Here is a 19037-nt window from a genome sequence, read left to right on the forward strand (position 1 = left end):
ACCTGGATGATGAATTTCAAGCCCTTGAGGACCTGCTTTGTCCTAGCACAATTTAGAAAAATCTGGGCTGTTGATATTCTAGCACAACAGATTAAAGCCTCTCCAGTCACAAGATTCAAAGACCTCCAGTCACGGCAATAAGAACTGTGAGCCGAGCATGAAATGATGAGATGAAATACAGATCCTAGGTTTTTCCTACTTTGCTTTCTGGTTTCTTAGATGCTGGGGTGCCTTTTTAATTTAACGTAATTAACTTGCCTTCATTGTCAACCTAGCAAGCTCAAAAGTGAAGGTGAGAGCTGAATTTCTGGTTCTGCCCTGAGATCATGAGCTGCACTGAGAGATGATGCAGGACTGGTGATCCCAAGGGCTGCTCTGCTTCAGCTGAGACTTTCCAACCAGCTTTATGCCAACCACGTCCTGGGCTGCATCCGAAGCAGTGGGACCAGCAGGCAAGGGAAGGGGAGACCTTAGAGCAGCCTTCCAGAATGGAAAGGGGCTCCAGGAAAGCTGGGGAGGAGCTCTTGATCAGGGAGTGCAGGGATAGGATGAGGGGAAGGGTTTTCAGCTGCAAGAGGGGAGATTGAGACGAGATCTGAGGAAGAAATGTTTTGCTGTGAGGGTGGGGAGGTCCTGGCCCAGTTTGTCCAGGGGTGTGGTGGCTGCCCCATCCCTGGAGGGGTTCAAGGCCAGGTTGGATGGGGCTTGGAGTCCCTGATCCCGTGGGAGGTGTGCGGCATCAGCTGCCTCCTGCCACAGCCTCTCGCTGTGCTGGAAGGTCCCTCTCCAGCACCATTCTCTGCATGTTATTTGGCTGTGGGCGTCCATCAGGTTTTTCAGACAGATGATACTGAAGCCACAGCCTCCAGGCTGGTCCCAGAAGGGGGCCTGATTCTGGGATCAACACCCAGATTCAGAAACGAACTAGGAACCCCAGCCCACAGATGGATTCTGCTCTCTGTGAAGCTTCGGCATAGAGACAGGACTCGCTGTCAGCTCCCTCTGTGTCACGGGCTGTCTGCCCGAGAGGACACCAGCAGGGCTTTTTTATTGTTCCTCATCTCTTCTCGAGCTGCACAGATTGCTTAAGAGATTGGCACTCCATGGAGTTTGACCCGTGAGCCCTGATAGTGAAAATAATGCACTTCTCACCAGGGCCCCGGGAGACCGAAAGAGTAACTTTGGGCAATTAGTTTAACTTTGACTATAAATATTCCTTCTCATCCCTTGTGACGCCGGTAACGGCTCCGCTGGCAAATCCCGATTCTCTGGCAATATTTAAGCTGCCTGTCAGCTGGCAGAGGCTTGGTGGTGCCTGGCGCAGGGGACAGAATGAGACCCAGCTGAGGGAGGTAAGTTCCTTTTCCACTTCTACCTCGAGTCGGGGAGCTCCGGTTGATGTGCGGGTCCGGGGCGGCTGCCGGGCTGCGTTTCAGCCCTGGCGAGCGGTGGCATCTTTAGGAGGTGGATGGACCTGGGGATGCTTTAAAAAACCCTGTTGAGGCGGCATTGAGAGCAATAGAGCCCTGATGGGTTACTTGAGACCCACGTGGGCTGCGTCTCTGCCGGGACCATTGATAAAGGGCTGGCTTCAGCGGCTTCATTTCAATGCCACGGATGTTCCTTCCTCACAATCTCTGGCGAGGAAAGCGCTGCCGCCTGTGCCAGGAGCCGAGGGAGTCCAGGCTGTGAGCTGAATGCACAAAAGGGGCAAAATTTCCACTGGGCTGGGCCGAGTGAGGCTCTGAAATCAGAGCAACCAACTCTACTGCGTTTTTCCCAGCGCCCAGCCTCGCCCCCAGCTCTGGGAGCTGCAAGGGGAGCATTAGCTGAGCACCTGTATTCCACTCTGGAAATCTCCTGTGGAGCGTATCCCATGTTTTCTCTCTTCACCGATGAGCAGGACACCTGCCCGCAGCTCTGCCCAGCCCTGCACACCTCTCGGAGGGGAGGATGCCACATTCTCCTGCATGGGTGGCTGAGTGTATGCGGCTGATGTCTCAGGGTGGAAAGAAACAGCAATATCAGAGCTGCGATCAAAAAGGCAGGGGGTGTTAGAGCAGGGTTAGCAGCTCCCCACGGCTGGATACCAAACCCTATTTTTCTTTTCCTTGTTAGAGGTTAAGCTTGCCAGTAAAAGCTCAGCAGCAGCCAAGACACATTGCCTCTTAAAGAGGTAAGCAGGCACTGATCCGCTGATCGTCAGCGCCCTGCATCCTTGCGAGGCAGAAGCTCCCAGGGAATCCAGTGGGATCTGGGGGCTTTATAAGGCATTGAAAAGGCTCTGCCAAGGTGCTGCGAGTCCCCAGGTCCAGCCTAGCACTGCCACTCAACCGAAACGTGGCTCTGTACCACTTCTGGCTCTTGGTCTGGAGGCTGCTGATGCCCTGGGACACAAGCGCCCAGCTGTGGAAAGAGGGTGATGGGATGGTCCGACCTTACAGCGTCCAACCTTTTCCTAAGTGCAGGAGCCCGGCAGCCCTGCTCCGGCACAGCCTGTGCTGCAGGGCTGGGTGTCGCAGGGACACAAGGCATGGCTTGCCCTCCTGAGGACTGCCCAGCAGGAGAAAGCACTGCATCTCCCTCCCCACAGCACTTGGGACTCCGTTCCCTCTGCTCTGCTCACACACCCGAGCAGGAGATGCCAGCAGCGCAGGAGAGCGGCGGCCGCAGCTCAGGTGAACCTGCAGGCTGCAGGTGAGGGCAGGGAAGGTTCCAGTGGCCGCTCCACACATCGACACAGGGGTGAAGCCGGCGAAGGTTGTGAAACGCAGCTGAGGGACAGGGCAGCTGTTTTGTTCTGTGCTTTGCTGCCTGCTGGGTGTTCAGAGGAAGAACTTGTTCGACCACATATTGTCCGACTGTCCACGCCGGGAGCCCCGGGCTGGTGCAGGCCACCCTTTGCTCCACCTTCTCCAGCGTTTTTGGCAGAGGAGAGCTTATAAATCTGCTTCACGAGTGCAAGAGAGGCCAAAGGACCTGGCCAGCTGCATAGGCAGGAGGAGGACGAGGACCAGCAGACACCCATCCCAGCCATCTCGGTGTCAACGGGGCTGGACCCAGAGCCATCTGCGAGGCCACACCGAGGTCAAGGAGTGCTGGGTCTGCCCTTCTTTGGAGGAACCTTCTCTTCAGCTCAGCAGGGTAAGAGAAACAATCTTGAACCTGCTCTGTGGCTGGAGCGCAGCATCAATGTGCTGGTCCTGGGGATCGCTGGTGACAGACAACGGCCACTGCCAAGCCAGGAATCCCACGGGGACCTTGCCCCTGCCTTGGCCAGGGTGCCACAAGCCTTCTGTCAAAGTGGGGCCGATCCCAGGAGAAGGGAGGAGGAGGAAATGAGGAGGAACTGCATCATTCAAACATCCGACCAACCTCCTTGCACGGACTTATCCTGTCAGCCTGGGGCGCTTCGGAGGCTCCAGGAAGCCCTTGCAGGGGTCCCACAGTGGTGCCACGTCTCCTCATTAAGGGTTTCTGGAGAATCAATGAGTTTTTATTCCTGTGGGAAGCACGTGTATCTCACCTGCAGGAAAAGCCTCTGCAGGCTGGTGCACAGGAGGGTGCCCCAGCTCTGGCTCTTCTGCCGCTTGGTGCCAGTCCCACATCACCGCACTGTCTTCTGGTGGCACATCCATCCCTGTGCTCGGTAACACATTCCCAGCCTCCATTCCTGATGGAGGGAGCGGAGAGGGCAGTGCCTACTCACCAGGAGCTCAGCCTTTCTCAGGAGACCCAAGTGCTTTCTGCACTGAGGCTTAAGCTCTCACCATGGCAAAGGAGGAAAACACCCATCGCTGGAGCAGTTCACGTGTCTTCACATCCAGTTGGCTCATCATGGGAAGGTTCCTGGCAGCAGCTTCTCACCCAGCTGCACTGGGACCTGCGGGCTGTCATCACCGCCTGTGCCACATCCCGGTCCTTTCCCCCAGCTATTTACACCTCCACCAGTCAGACAATTTTCCACCACAAAAGAAACCCGACTGGCTACAAGGGGCCTGCCTGCCGGCAGCATCTTCCCATCATAGAAAAGGAGTCACAAACGAAGGCAAATTCCAGTGCCAAGAGCCTTCTCCAGAGCTCCGGCACGAGCAGCACCGCAGCCAGAGCCACAGAGCCCAGAACTCCTGCATTATAGACAAACTGCCAGCACTTTCACAGTGCTGTCACCTCCTTTCCTAACCACGTAACCCGTTTTTTAACAGATATATGCATCTAGACAAAGCAGCGCTCAGCCTGCATCAGAAGCCATGGAGCCCACCAGCAGCGTTCCGCCCTCTGTGACCCCCGCGTGGGACGTGTTTCCCCAGAAGACGCTGGACGCCATAGACATTGCTGTTCTTGTGCTGTACTTTGTATTTGTCCTCGCAGTTGGGCTATGGGTAAGCAGATACCATTAAAAGCTTTCGAATGTGCCCTATTATACTGAAAAGTATGGCTGTTTGAACCTCAAAGTATTTTTCTTTGGCTCAAATCTGGCCAGACTTCACTGAACTCAAGTGAAGAAGGGGAAAGAGTGAGTTTACAGATCCTTTTCCTCACTTCAGCCTGGGAAGTGTCCTCACTGCTCCAAAGGAGAGCTGTTCAGCTCTAGTGTTTGCCAAGGGTTTGAGAACCCTCATAAGGAAGAGGTTGTCTGAGTACAAAGTATTGCTAATAATGTTTTGTTCATCCAGGAAGGAATTGCTGTCCTATAAATCACCTGTGCTTGTCTCCAGTGGTCTTGACAGCAGATTCCGTAAATTAAAAACACTGTTTCTATATAATTAAGGCAGAAGGACATCGTCCTGGCATGGCTGTTGTAATAGCGAGAGCACAGTCTGGGTGTCAGAGGGCAGAGATGAATAGCTGCTCCCTTTGAATGTGGTGCCTAATTCCACGGTGTGGCATGAGATGAATCTCTGAGGAGCAGGAGGCAATGACGGAGAGGTGCAGTGCCCAATGTTTCTCCTGGCTGGGCCAAATAACTAACGCTGTCCACAGTTCTGGTCCAAAATTACTTGTCTTCCTCGTGGATCTGGAGTGGTTTAGTTTGCTTAGCACAGAAAATATTTGACCAAAATGCTGAGATGATAGGAAACTTGGTGCACGGCTCATGGCATTGGCAGGTCCCCTCCTTCTCCTGCTCCTCTCTCATCCTCCGGGGATCTCCCAGCAGCAACTTCAGGTCCTTCAAGAACCCCTTTGCTTTCCTCAACTGACAGCGCCGAGTCTCCCACAGCACAAAACACTCCGTGATGCTCTGAAACAATTGCTGAAATCTCTGTTCTGCTTTTCTGCTTTCGCAGTCCATGTGGAAGACGCAGCGCAGCACTGTAAAAGGCTACTTTCTAGCTGGAGGACAGATGGTTTGGTGGCCTGTAAGTATCTTCATTGTCACACTTTTTGTGCTCTTGGGTGCTGCAAGACTTTTGTCCGAGCAGAACTTGTTTCTTCAAACAGAAAATGATGAAATCATAGAATGTCCTGAGTTGGAAGGGACCCACAATGAACATTGAGTCCAACTCCTGTCCCTGCACAGGGCAACCCTGACGTTCACACCATGCGTCTGAGGGCCTTTTCCAAATGCTTCTGGAATATTGCCTGGCTTGATGCCATCACTGCTTCCCTGGGGAGCTGTTCCAGGGCTCCACCACCCTCTGCAGGAAGAGCCTTCTCCTAATGTTCGAGCTAACCCTCCCCTAGCATCTTCCTGCCCTTCCCTCCAGTCCTGCCCTTGGTCACCAGAGAGAAGAGCTCAGCGCCTTCTCCTCCTTCCCTAGTGAAAAGCCATCCAAGTTTTGCAAGACCCAGTTATAACAGTGGGAGTTTTTTTCCATATTTGAGACTGAGAAAGCAGAGCTGCTGCAGGGCAATTCCCACAGCCCTGTGTGAGCTGGCCCAGCCTGCTCTGCATGCTCTGACCTGGCGATCTCCAGGACTAACGGGGTGGTCCCCATCACGGATGCAGCTTTACTTTGAGCCCATCTGCCAGGAGGGGGATTCAGTTTGGGCTGGGCTGGTGAGTCAGTATGTGCCAGTCTAAGAACCTGATGACCTGACAGTTCTACTTGGTGTCTCCACCTTTTGCCCTGCTCCTCCGCGTCTGGAAGGAGGATGGTCCTAAACATGCACATAAATGAGCGATAGGCAGTGAAGGATGAGTATGAATAAAGCAAATGAAGCTGGAAAGAAGCACTCGAGCCACTGAACAGATAGGTGGCAGAGAGTGACAATGATTTTGTGTCCCCCATAGTCATGAGAGAGGGAAGAGCATCACTGTGTAACCTCCATGGTGAGAATCCGTGGGTGGGTGTGTGCTGGAGCCCCAAGTTCCCCCATTAACTTCCCCATTCCTTCCGTCCATCACCAGGCTGAGCACAACGCCTTGTGTCAGGGCCAGATCCTATTTTCTATCTTTCTCCAGGTAGGTGCATCCCTGTTTGCCAGCAATGTTGGAAGTGGCCACTTCATTGGCCTGGCTGGATCGGGAGCTGCCTCAGGAATTGCCGCGACAGCCTACGAGTGGAATGTGAGTGCAGGAGGGAGGCTCCAACAGCAGCAAGGCACCACACAAGGGCACAACAGCTCCAAAAGCTCAGATTCCTGCTGCAGGAGTCACCACCAGCTGCTGGGGATCTGAGAGATAACCCAGTCCCCATGTACCTGATCCAGCCTTGACCAGCACCTCTGACCTTCCTCTTCGTTGCTTTGCAGGGGATGTTTTGTGTCCTGGTGCTGGCCTGGCTCTTCCTCCCGATATACATAGCAGCAGGAGTAAGTAGTTAGGATGTTGTGTGTGCCAGGGATTTGCTGTCATTGAAATCACCTGTTTGGCTCCTGGACTTAACCACCTCCTGCTGTGCCTGTGCTGCTCCGGGGGCCTGGGCTGAGGGGATAAAAGCTGCTGCCCTGGGAGAGCCCTGTGGGTTTGGGAGTGGGGATTGGGTTGCCCTAGTGATGGAGTAGAGTTGCTCCATCTCTGGTGCAGATGGATGGAGGCTGCCACGTCACAGTTTATAGAAGCCTTATGTTTGATGTTATAGCAAAGCTAGTGCTTGCTAAGCTGTCGTGCTGGCCCATGTAGGCAGCTGAGAAGGAAACACCATCACCGTTCTTATCTCCTACCCCTGCAAACTGCTCGCACCGGCTCCTGGGGGAGCCCTCTGTGTGCCACCCTCTCTGGCAGCCTCTCTCTCATGCAGGTTACTACCATGCCCGAGTACCTGCGGAGGCGTTTTGGAGGCAAAAGGATTCAGGTGTTCCTGGCAATTCTCTACTTGTTCATCTACATCTTCACCAAAATATCAGTAAGTACAAACTCCAAGGAAACACACTGAATTAAATTCACTTTGGAAACACATGCTGAGCAGCGGAGCTGAGAAATGCAACCACTGATATTAGCAGAAAATGGTGTATTATCAAAATACCTGAGGAAGCCAAACTAGATTTGTTTTGAGAACCTGCAGAAGATGATCCAAGGGCTGGAGCACCTCCTGCAGGGGGACAGGCTGAGAGAGTTGGAGTTGTTGAGCCTGGAGAAGAGAAGGCTCCGGGGAGACCTTAGAGCAGCTTCCAGTCCTGAAAGGGGCTCCAGGAAAACTGAGGAGGTGCTCTTGATCAGGGAGTGCAGGGATAGCATGAGGGGAAGAGTTTTCAGCTGAAAGATGGGAGATTGAGATGAGATCTTAGGGAGAAATGTCTTGCTGTGAGGGTGGGGAGGCCCTGGCCCAGGTTGCCCAGGGTTGTGGTGGCTGCCCCATCCCTGAAGGTCTTTGAGGCCAGGTTGGATGGGGCTTGGAGCCCCTGATCCAGTGGGAGGTGTCCCTGCCCATGGCAGGGAGTGGAACTAGATGGGCTTTAAGGTCTCTTGAACCCAACCCGTTCTACAGTGAAAGAATAGCTGGGTTTTTTTCCATTAAGGATCAGAATGCTTGCTACAGTAGGAAGTAAAGCTTGGTGTCAATGTCCTGTTCATTGAAAAGTCCGGTTGTGAGTGTGGATGCGTTTGTTGTTGAGTTTTGTACGTCTGGCAGCTCACCCGGTTTCTTCCCTTTGCATATTTATTGCCCGTGCAGGCACCGAACGCTGTTGTGTGTGGGATGAATAAGAACACGGGAGTTGGTATGTGTTTAGGTGAAAAGGGTTTAGTGATTTACTGCACCTGTTTGATATAGTGCCCTGAATAAATAACTGATTCAAGCCTTGCGCAACACCTCATGAGCTGTTTATTAACCATGCACCAGTGTGTGAAGCTGTGAAATCAGACAAGCCTCTGCCAGTGTTTTTCCTGTATGTACAGAGCCAAAGTGGGATGCGCTGGCTGGAAAATGCCACCCTGCGTCCTTTCGGAAGCGGATGCTGGGCACAGGGTTCAGGTGGCCCCAAGGAGCCAGGCTCATGCTCTCCTCGAGAAAATTAACCATTTGATGCCAATCTCTGATAATCCTGTATTCGGGATGTTTTTAGACCTGCCTGTCGTGCTGCACTTTGTGGTTTGCCTGTCCTAAAGCTCTCCCAAAAATCAGTGTTTTCACGTAGCTGTGAAGCTTGTTGGTCAGGGCTGGCTCCCAGCCCCAAGGCTACTTTTCCATGTCAGCAGGGAGGAATCTGCATCCCTGCAAGGTGCTGCTGGGCCAACAGGTTTGCCCTGCAGGTGCTTTGGTCCTCCAGCCAGCACTGCTCTCCCCACCCCACTCGCTGCTGCTTGGGGGTAGAGATAAGCTCACCCCACCAAACGCTGTGTGTGCTCCCTGTCTCCTGGGGCAGCTGCATCACCGCCCTGTCCTCCCATGGCCAGCAATAACAAACTACCAAAATGCTAAACTCAGCCTGCTTCTAATGGACAGGAGCTGGGGCTGCAGAGGGGCGCATCGTGTGAAGGAGACGCAGCAGGGAGCTGTCATGAGAAGTAACAAACCAGGCAGGTCCCACTAAAGGAGGCAGCTTGGTGAGCTGAATGTCCATGCTCCCTGGCAGCACCTGCTTAGAGGGGCTCAGCAATATCATCCCTGCAGCTGTGAATATGATCCTTTTTCTCCAGGTCGACATGTACGCTGGGGCGCTCTTCATTCAGCAAGCCTTGCACTGGGACCTCTACATCGCTGTGGTGGGCTTGCTGGCAATCACAGCCGTTTACACCGTGGCAGGTACGTGGCTGAGTTTCGGATCACACACAGATCCTGCTTAGTGAGCTAAGTGTATCCATGTAATGCACCTTGCATCCTCCTGCTTGTGATAGGAATCCTGCCTTTCACATATAATCGGTTTTTCCCACGAGTATGGATAATGTGGGGGAAAAAGTTATCGATAACTTGCCTGTTAAGAAAAAGTTACCAGGCAAGAGTGAACGAGCACCCCTCATCAGGGCACACCAGTTGTGGAGGGATGTCCATCCTGCTTTAAGGAGAAGCTATGTCTGAGGCATCTGCCCAGTATGGTTTTTTTTCTCTGGGTCCTTTGGAGGTACGAGTGTTTCATGCAAAAATGAGCCGTGTAATGCGAATCCATTGTCAATCCTGGGTGCCCTTTCAGGGCTTGTGAGCGGCCAAATGGAAAAAAGCCATGCACGGAGTAAGCAGCAAATCCCACACTAATAAAAGTTTCTCCTTTCACAGTGCTCACCCCTAGAGATGTTGTTCATAAAGATCCCTCCTCTTCTTTTTTTCTCCTTCTTATTCAGTTTGGCCTTTGTTTTGGAGCTGTTCCCTGTCTTTCCCGTAGAAGCGCTTATACTGGACTTTGGCTTTTTAGTGACAAAAAGGTGACTCATTATGATTGAAAACATGAGATGTTTCAGCCAAGCATCATGCACAGGAATTGGCCGACGTGGCCAGAACGCTCCAGCCTGTCCGGCGCGGGGCTCGGCTTACACTGCCAGGCACAAACTTGTGCAAAATGTGAGATGCTATGAGAGAACATGTCAAGTTTCTCACAGTTTGCTTCCTCTCTGCTTTCTTAGGTGGCCTGGCAGCTGTGATCTACACGGATGCTCTGCAAACTTTCATCATGCTGATTGGGGCTGTGACTCTCATGATCTTCAGTGAGTGTTTCCCTGGGGGTTTATCACCAAACTAAGACAGAAGCTTCACTGAGTGCTACAGATGAGCTGGATCATTACAACTGGTCACTCAGTTGATGTTCTGCTTTCTAGATATTCTCCTGTTGGAACGTATGCTCATACAAGTAACCATATAGTAGTTCTTTATGTGGTAACAATGCATGAGTACTGCCTGAAAGGTCTCTAAAGAAACAGGTTCTGCAGCAATATGAGAGGTGAATAAGCACCTTCTCCAGCTGGTGCTTTTAGTGCTCTGCTCTCCCCAGCCCAATGGCAGAGTCAACAACTTCTGATTTTAAGGAACCCTAATGGAGGATCACCCATAGCAAACCCCAGAGACTGAAAATCTGAGCACTGCCCCGGGAAGATGCGATAACTGCTTCTCATGACCTATTTTAGGTTTTGTTGAAGTTGGCGGTCTTGAAGGTTTGCAGACAAAATACTTTGATGCTATTCCCAGCACCCGCAAGGAAAACAGCAGCTGCGGCTTGCCAAGAGAAGATGCTTTTCACATTTTCCGAGACCCTGTTAACTCTGACCTTCCCTGGCCAGGAGTTTTGGTGGGAATGACCATTCCGTCCCTGTGGTACTGGTGTACAGATCAGGTGGGTTACCGCTTATTTCTTTATTTGGTTTCACGAATGTGTTGTTGATTGTTTGAACCTGATTACAAGCCCAGGGTCTGCAATGTCGCCTTGACTGGTTTATTATTTCCGACAGAAATTTAGTGAAATCTAATGGTTTCAATCCTAAAGCTGCAAAACTTAGTATGCACAACCATGGTTTTGGAATCATTTTGATGGGTGTGAATGTGTGTGTGAGTTTATACCAGCCTATAAAGATAAGCTTAAAAAAACTAAGCCTTTCATATCTTGTGACCCACTTATGAATTCACTCTTCCAACTCTCCAGGGCCCCGACTGCCATCCCTCCTAGTGAAACACCAGAGGCAGCAAGACTGAAGCCTTAAGCAACATCCATACCTGCTGTGCTTGTTTATTTAATGCAATTTGCTTGTTTTAGCCTGAGCCTGGCAATGGCCAGGGGGCTGCCAGCCTGGCTGGGCTTAGCTGTCGGGTCAGGGAAGTCCCCAGCAAAAACAGATGGAAAGGCAATGCAGAGCCTGCATCTGGTTTAGCGTGAGGCACCGACTCCACAGCATGATGAACTGCAGAAACCAGGCTTGGTCACACAGGTGGTGCCTTTCTGGTCTATGTTTAAGGCACTTGGGATCTGAAGCAAGAATTTTAGAGTTACAGCCCAGCTCTGTGTCCACCCTGCTAAGATTTCAATAATTTAGAGGAGAATAAGGCATATGCATGAAAGCAGTCAGGATCTCATCCTCTCTGCTGACAGCAGACCAAACATTTCTTCATTTCCAGGTCATTGTACAGAGGTCCCTTGCTGCTAAAACCCTCTCTCATGCCAAAGGAGGCTCCTTGATGACCTCCTACTTGAAAATTTTGCCCCTCTTTATGATGGTAATGCCAGGCATGATCAGCCGGATTCTCTTCCCAGGTAAGTGCTGAAGGAGAGAACGCTGATTATCATTGCTGCATGTGCCTACCTCATGGAGCTGGAACAGCCCTTAACAGATGAGTTTAAAGGTCACCACATATCAGATGGCTAAAGTATGAAGAATTTTTTTTCCTGTTAATTGGAAGAATTGGCATCTTCCTACAGCAGACGCCAGCCACACGTTTCACAGCCCTGCTCTGTGTGCTCCAGCTGCAGGCTGGAATCAGTTCTCTCCCTTGTGTGGGTGGGTTTGGAGCTCGCTGCCTGCAGCTGCTCTGCATTTTCACCATGCACACATGCCCCTCTGGCACCCAGTGGGTTTGTGGCACTTGGAGAAATCCCAATGTATCACCTTGAATGTCAGAAAGTGCTCACTGGGTGGGAATGTGTGGATGTGCCTGTCTGTGAGGAGCTGTGCTGGAGGCGGCGGATGGGCTTAGTCCTCACCGGAGCAATGTTCCTACAGAAGAACTAGACCTGCAAGGCAGGGCAACCACCTGCAGCGGTAGCATTTTTGGCATGGAAAGGAAAATAGGGAATCCCAGAGCTGCCTTTACCTTGCTGGATTGGGATAGTCCCGTATTACTGCTGGAAGCATTCCAGTATTTCACTTAGAATGCAGTTTGAAACATTAAAACTTATTTAGATGTATCAGTTTGTTGTGGCTCTGGAATGCTGCCTCTCACTCCCCCTCATTTATTTTTAGATCTGGTGGCTTGTGCGGATGCGGAAATTTGCCAGAAAATCTGTGGCAACCCATCTGGCTGCTCCGACATCGCTTATCCCAAGCTGGTCATTGAGCTTCTGCCTGTGGGTAAGGAACCTGGTAGTGGTGCTGGCCCTGACAGGGTCTGCACCAGCCAAATGGTGTCAGAGAGGGATGCTCAGAGATGAAAATACCCTGTCATTTCAGTGGGGTTTGTGTTGGGCTTGTGGGACAATGGCAAAGATCAGAATGCAATGGGAAAGGTGGGTGATGATCCAGTATCCGAATTTCTAACTCGGTCAAATTCAGATCAGAGATAAAGCGCAGATGTTTAAAAATGAGAACCAACTGCTAACACCTCGCCATCATTGCCACTTCCAAATTGGAGCTACAAACATTTTTTTTCAAGTCTCTTCTAGCTCAAAGAAGAATTTGAGGACATCCTGCAGTGGGGTTATTAGGGATTCCTCAGGGTGGCTCTGCTTCTCCTTCTGTTCCCAGGACTCAGGGGCCTGATGATGTCAGTGATGATAGCAGCTCTCATGTCCTCCCTGACTTCCATCTTTAATAGTGCCAGCACCATTTTCACCATGGACCTCTGGAAACACTTTCGTCCTCGTTGCTCTGAGTGGGAACTCATGATCGTTGGCAGGTACAGAAAACCAGGATGCACACATTGGATCAGAGCCTGAGCAGGAGATGCATCTCCATACGCCTCACAGGCTGCTGCCCCTGAGCAGATGCAGCATCATCATATGACAAAGGCTCTTGATCAGGGAGCGCAGGGATAGGATGAGGGGGAACTGTTTTGAGATGAAAGATGGGAGATTGAGATGAGATCTTGGGAAGAAATGCTTCGCTATGAGGGCGAGGAGGCCCTGGCTCAGGTTGCCCAGAGCAGTGGTGGCTGCCCCATCCCTGGAGGTGTTCAAGGCCGGGTTGGATGGGGCTTGAAGCCCCTGATCCAGTGGGAGGTGTCCCTGCCCATGGCAGGGGGCAGAACTGGATGGGCTTTGATGTCCTTTCCAACCCAAACCATTCTATGAATCTAGGTTTTCTGGAGGATGAGAATGGAGAACTGGTTATGAGAGATCTAAGCAAACTGAGCAACTGGAAAAGGATGGCCTGAGCTAACAGCAATGGCGTTCTTTTTCTTGCACAGGGTCTTTGTGCTGCTGCTGACTGTGGTCTCCATCCTGTGGATCCCACTGGTGCAGGCTGGCCAGGGAGGGCAGCTCTTTATTTACATTCAATCCATCAGCTCCTACCTGCAGCCCCCAGTGGCAATGGTGTTCATCCTGGGCTGCTTCTGGAAAAGAGCAAATGAGAAGGTAACGACTGCCATCCTCAGCATGGGCACCTCCGTGGCCTCACTGCCCTCAGGGGAGACCCGCAGTTCCTACCACTGCCCTAGGCTGCAGTTCTGCTGCCTAGTGCAGAGTTCAGGATGACAACTGCACCCAGAGCTCTGCTCAGCGCAAGCAACCCCCACCCATGCACAGGGAGCGATGCCTGCTGTTTGTCAAAACCCCCACTGCCATTTTGGAAGCAGCAAGATGCCTGCAGAACTTGGTTGCATGGTGTCCTTCACAAATCTTGAAGCCCATTAGGGGCTTCTTAGCTATCAGCTTGCTTATCACATGGGCTGTTGTCTGCATTGAGGAGACCTTAGGGCAGCTTTCAGTACTGAAAGGGGCTCCAGAAAAGCTGGGGGAGGGGCTCTTGATCAGGGAGTGCAGAGACAGGATGAAGGGGAATGGTTTTCAGCTCAAAGAGGGGAGATTGAGATGAGATCTTAGGGATAAATGTTTTGCTATGAGAGCGGGGAGGTCCTGGCCCAGGTTGCCCAAAGCAGTGGTGGCTGCCCCATCCCTGGAGGGGTTCAAGGCCAGGTTGGATGGGGCCCTGAGGCAGTGGGAGATGTCCCTGTCTGTGGCAGGGATGGAACTGGATGGGCTTTGAGGTCACTTACACTCAAACCATTCTGTGATTTAATAATACTTGGAACATCTTGCAAGACAAACATAAGATGGACAGCTAAAAGATGCTGCACCTCTGATCCCTGCTAACATTAATGACCACTTGACCCCAAGGATGAGTGGTCCCAGGCTGCTGGAGCAGCCCTGGCAGAGCTTGAGAGCAAGAGCAGAGAAGGGAGGAAAGGAAAGGCCCCCAGAAAATCACCAAGGAGAAAGTCTGGCCAGATTGGAGCCTGAGAACGTGGGCACTGCCCTGGATCCTGGGCAGATGCATGATCCCTGCTCCAGCAGAGAACATCCTTTCCTTCCCAGGGTGCGTTCTGGGGCCTGGTGATTGGGCTGTTGTTGGGTGTCATTCGGTTGGTGCTGGACTTCATCTACCCTGAGCCCCAGTGCGGCCAGGACGACCTCCGCCCCGGCGTGGTGAAGTACATGCACTACCTCTACTTCTCCATGGTCCTGGCTGCCATCTCCACGCTGACGGTGCTGGTGGTCAGCATGCTCACGGAACCCCCCTCGGAAGAAATGGTGCGTCACCCCTTCACCTCTCTTTCATTACTTGCACAGGGTTTCCAGGATGCCCTACACTATTCATGGGAATAAGGCGGGGATAAATAATCTGGAAATAGAAGTTTCCGTTCATTCTTTTTGCAGGAGCAGACTTGCAGTACCCCATCACAGCAACCCCTCCTCTGCTCCACCACCCTGCTGCCAGTTATGATTTTGGTCCCATATTTTGAGTCCCACCATGCTCAAGAGTAGATGCTGCAAAGAGCTGTTTTTTCATTTCAAACGTGTGTTTAATCCATGATATATTGGCTTTTTCCCTCTATTTTCCAAGAAACTCCAGCTTCTGGGTCATCTTTCTCAACTCTCTTACTAATTTAGTGAGGAACCATTTTTATTCGCAGAAAAGAGAAACCCAGAGCAGAGAGCACACTTCCTCTGGAACAGGTTTGTGCCAGTTTGATGTTTTCAATAGATACTGAGGTTACTGTAAAGCATTAATAGCAGAATGAAGGGCCGGAAGAGACCTTCAGAAACCACGCAGCCAACGCCTCCGCTTGCTTTGTGCCAGGACTAACCTGAAAGACCTGGTGAACTTCTCCAACCCCCTGGAGAGGGGGATGCCTAGGGAGGGGTGTGACTCGTTTGAGAGTTCACCTGCCCTGCCAGTAGCTGGTTCTCCTCGTCTCCGACCTGAATCTATCCAGCTTCATGTTGTGTTCATCCCTGTCTCTCTGCCCCGTCACTGATGCTGAGAACACTCCTTTAATAAGTCTTTTACATGTTTGAAGAAAATTACCCTATCTCCCACTTATCTTCTCTTCTCTCAACAATCCCTGTTCTTTGAATCATTCCTTCCTGGCCACAATTTCCATTCTTTTTGCTCCCTCGCTGCCCTGCTCTCTGTGTCCAGTGCTGGTCCCATGCAGCAATGTCTCCTCCTCAGTAACAGAGTGAAGAAAGCACTTTCTGAAGGATCTTTGCCAACAGCTCTTGAGTGCCAGACCCAACCAAACCCAACGTGTGGCGGTGGTAGCCATCGCTCCTGTAGTTACCAGCTGGGCACTTTGCTGTCAACCTGCTCCGCCAGGGTGGGAGAACAGATCTCAGCCCCTCTAAGTGTTCTCTCCGCAGGCCGCTCTGCTGCTGAGCTAGTCCTTTAAACAGCCCTGAAAGCAGTCTTCTTTAACACCGCTCTTCATGCCATCAGATAAGTCGGCTTACCTGGTTCACACGTGGGGATCTGCCAGCCAAGACAGACCTCGCAGTCAGCCCTTCCCCTGACGCTGCAAAAGGAGTGTGTGAAGCTGAGCGCCCAGCTCTCCAGATTGATATAAGCATTGCTTCTGAAACTAGTTCAAATGATAATAAATGTAAGTGCTCCAACATGGTATTCAGTAATCCCCACACACCCTAGGTGTTGCGTAGAGGCTCGGAAGACAAGATGCATTAAATCTACTTCCTCTGGATTTCTGTAACGGCAGGGCATGGTGAAAGGTTTTTACCTGACCTAAGCAGAAGTTTAGTTTCTTTTCCATCTCTCGATGGCGTTAGATGTGCTTGAAATCAAGAAGGAGCTGGATGGGATACAGAAAGCCATGCCCGTTACCCTGCACTAGCGCCTGATGCTGTGAGGAGAACTGGTTGAAAAGGGGAGGGTGGAGGAAAACCACAATTGTGTTCATGAAATTCCATTTCTGTTTTTCAGTGATGTTTTCTGATCGACTCTAGCAGCAGGGAGCACCCAGAGCCCTGGGCGGAGTTCTTGACAGATCAGTGAAGGAGGATTTACATTTTTTAAAACTTGTACTTGTCGGTATTAGGTACAAACATGCGTAGCGACTCATTCTGCCTTCTCCAGCGATGGTTCCCATCACTTGGTTTTGCCAGGGTTGGGACACTGTTGATGTAATGCTGTAGCTTTTGCTGTGTGTTCCTCTGATCTTTAAAATGCTGATGATGAGATCAGTGAGCCCATGAGTTACCGCGCAGAGCTCCCAGCTCCTGGGAAGCCTCACGTTTGTGCACGAGTGCTGTTGTCCCAGCACTCGCTCGTGTCTGCCCCAACCCACGCCGGAGCGGGGAGAGTTCCCTTCACACGTGTGGCGTGGAGGAACCCTGTGGTGCTTGCCAGAGGAAGCTGATGGGCTCCCAGCTACAGCTGAGCTTCCAGGTTCTGTCTCCTGTTCCCATTTGTTAAATGTTGGGAACAGCAGAGCTTGGGCTCAGAGCTCCAGGGAAGAAGGGAGTTGGTCCTACAGCCCCCAGAGATGCTAACTGAAGGGCTTCCTCCACCTCAGCGTAGCTAGCATGTTCACTTAAAGAACGCTGGTGGATTTCTGCATCAAACCCCTTTGTGCAGGACCACAGATGTGCTCCTGGGAGGCTTTGTTGGTGAGATCTGTGCCTGACTATCTCCTGTCTTTGTAGGTGCAGCTAACACCAAAGGGAACTCGAAGCTGGTGACTGCCTTGCTGTGGCTCTGCGGGATGCAGCGCAAACACGAGAACACTGAGAACGCGGTGCCGACTAAACCTGAGCCGCTTCCTGTGGCTTCCCTGGAGGAGAAACCACTGGTGAAACACATCCTGAACATCAACCTGCTGCTCTGCGTCTGTGCTGGGCTCTTCCTCTGGGCCTACTTTGCGTAGCGGTTGGCTATTTGCTTCCACATGCCATCAACTAATTTTAAGTGGTGTAAATAATAATAATTAGAGGGTTAATGTAATTCTTAATGCTTTCTAAATGTTATTTCTTTATTTAAGAAGAAGACAGACTCTGCTCTCTTGTATTTTCCTTATTTCTAATGGGGCTGGCACCATTGCTGGGAAGGAAAGGATGTTCTCTGCTGGAGCAGGGATCATGCGTCTGCCCAGGAGCAGGGCAGTGCCTGTGTTCCCAGGCTCCAAGCTGGCCAGGCTTTCTCCTTGGTGATTTTCTGGTGGCCTTTCCTCTCCTCCCTTCTCTTCTCTTGCTATCAAGCCCTGCCAGGGCTGCTCCAGCAGCCTGTGTTTTTTATTTTAGTGGGGACCACAGGTATGGCATCTTTTAACTGTCTGTCTTATAATCATAGAATGACCAGGTTGGAAGAGACCCACCGGATCACCGAGTCCAACCATTCCTATCAAACACTAAACCATGTCCCTCAGCACCTCGTCCACCCATCCCTTAAACCCCTCCAGGGAAAGTGACTCAACCCCCTCCCTGGGCAGCCTGTTCCAGTGCCCAATGACCTTTTCTGTGAAAAATTTTTACTAATGTCCAGCCTGAACCTCCCCTGGCGGAGCTTGAGGCCATTCCCTCTCATCCTGTCCCCTGTCACTTGGAAGAAGAGCCCAGCCCCCTCCTCTCCACAACCTCCTTTCAGGTAGTTGTGGAGAGCAATGAGGTCTCCCCTCAGCCTCCTCTTCTCCAGGCTAAACACCCCCAGCTCTCTCAGCTGTTCCTCATAGGGCCTGTTCTCCATCTTGTAAGATGTTCTAAGTATTATCAAATCCCTGAGTGGTTTGGGTGGCAGGGACCTCAGAGCTCATTTAGTCCCGCTCCTGCCACGGGCAGGGACACCTCCCATGGGATCAGGGGCTCCAGGCCTCATTCAACATGGCCTTGAACCCCTCCAGGGATGGGGCAGGGCAGGCCAGGGCCTCCACCCCTCAAAGCAGAACATTTCCCCCCCAGCTCTCCTCTCCATCTCCCTCCTCCCGCTCCGGGCCCCGCTGCCCCCGGGCCGTTGGGGCTCGCGGGGGGCGATGGCGGCGTTGCGGGGGCCGGGCGGGAGGGGCCGCGCCCCGCTCCAGAGGCTCCTGGTGGCGGGGAGAGAGGGGGCGGCCGGTGCGGGGGGGAGAGGGGGACGGGAGAGGGGGGAGGGATGGGAATGGGGGTGTAGGAGAGAGGGGGTACGGGATGGGAGCAGGGGGTGTAGGAGAGAGGAGGGTGCGGGATGGGAGCAGGGGGTGTAGGAGAGAGGGGGGTGCGGGATGGGAGCAGGGGGTGTAGGAGAGAGGAGGGTGCAGGATGGGAGCAGGGGGTGTAGGAGAGAGGGGGGTGCGGGATGGGAGCAGGGGGTGTAGGAGAGAGGGGGGGTGCGGGATGGGAGCGGGGGGTGTAGGAGAGAGGGGGTGCGGGATGGGAGCGGGGGGTGTAGGAGAGAGGGGGGTGCAGGATGGGAGCAGGGGGTGTAGGAGAGAAGGGAGTGTAGGAGAGAGGGGGGTGCGGGATGGGAGCAGGGGGTGTAGGAGAGAGGGGGGTGCGGGATGGGAGCAGGGGGTGTAGGAGAGAGGGGGGTGCGG

The 19037-nt window shown here is 52.3% G+C and overlaps 2 protein-coding genes across 7 annotated transcripts in view; one reads left to right on the forward strand and one right to left on the reverse strand.

Moving 5' to 3' along the window:
- The first annotated feature begins 1078 nt into the window (after positions 1 to 1078).
- On the forward strand, positions 1079 to 17541 carry SLC5A11 (solute carrier family 5 member 11). 6 transcript variants are annotated; one of them, XM_069869984.1, is made up of 17 exons: positions 1079 to 1352; positions 2119 to 2176; positions 4206 to 4382; positions 5289 to 5360; positions 6407 to 6511; positions 6697 to 6756; positions 7185 to 7289; positions 9023 to 9128; positions 9941 to 10021; positions 10439 to 10644; positions 11421 to 11556; positions 12263 to 12370; positions 12764 to 12914; positions 13425 to 13593; positions 14554 to 14769; positions 15959 to 16121; positions 17179 to 17541. In XM_069869984.1, the coding sequence occupies exons 3-17, from the start codon at positions 4251 to 4253 to the stop codon at positions 17397 to 17399; spliced, it is 2031 nt and encodes a 676-aa protein (XP_069726085.1). In that variant the 5' UTR covers positions 1079 to 1352; positions 2119 to 2176; positions 4206 to 4250; the 3' UTR covers positions 17400 to 17541. The 6 variants fall into 6 exon arrangements, 5 of the variants coding, with proteins under 5 accessions (XP_069726085.1, XP_069726083.1, XP_069726086.1 ...); XR_011338565.1 differs by lacking the exon at positions 2119 to 2176 and adding an exon at positions 15153 to 15195 and having other exon boundaries at positions 1089 to 1352; positions 17179 to 17318; XM_069869982.1 differs by lacking the exon at positions 2119 to 2176.
- Positions 5267 to 19037, reverse strand: part of ARHGAP17 (Rho GTPase activating protein 17) — a 61231-nt gene continuing 47460 nt past the window's right edge. The window contains exon 20 of the mRNA XM_069869970.1: positions 5267 to 5276. The gene's annotated coding sequence lies outside the window, so the exon portion shown is untranslated. The remainder of the gene's footprint in view (positions 5277 to 19037) is intronic.

This window comes from Phaenicophaeus curvirostris, chromosome 16 (genome assembly GCF_032191515.1).
Source record: "Phaenicophaeus curvirostris isolate KB17595 chromosome 16, BPBGC_Pcur_1.0, whole genome shotgun sequence".
Lineage (NCBI taxonomy): Eukaryota > Metazoa > Chordata > Aves > Cuculiformes > Cuculidae > Phaenicophaeus > Phaenicophaeus curvirostris.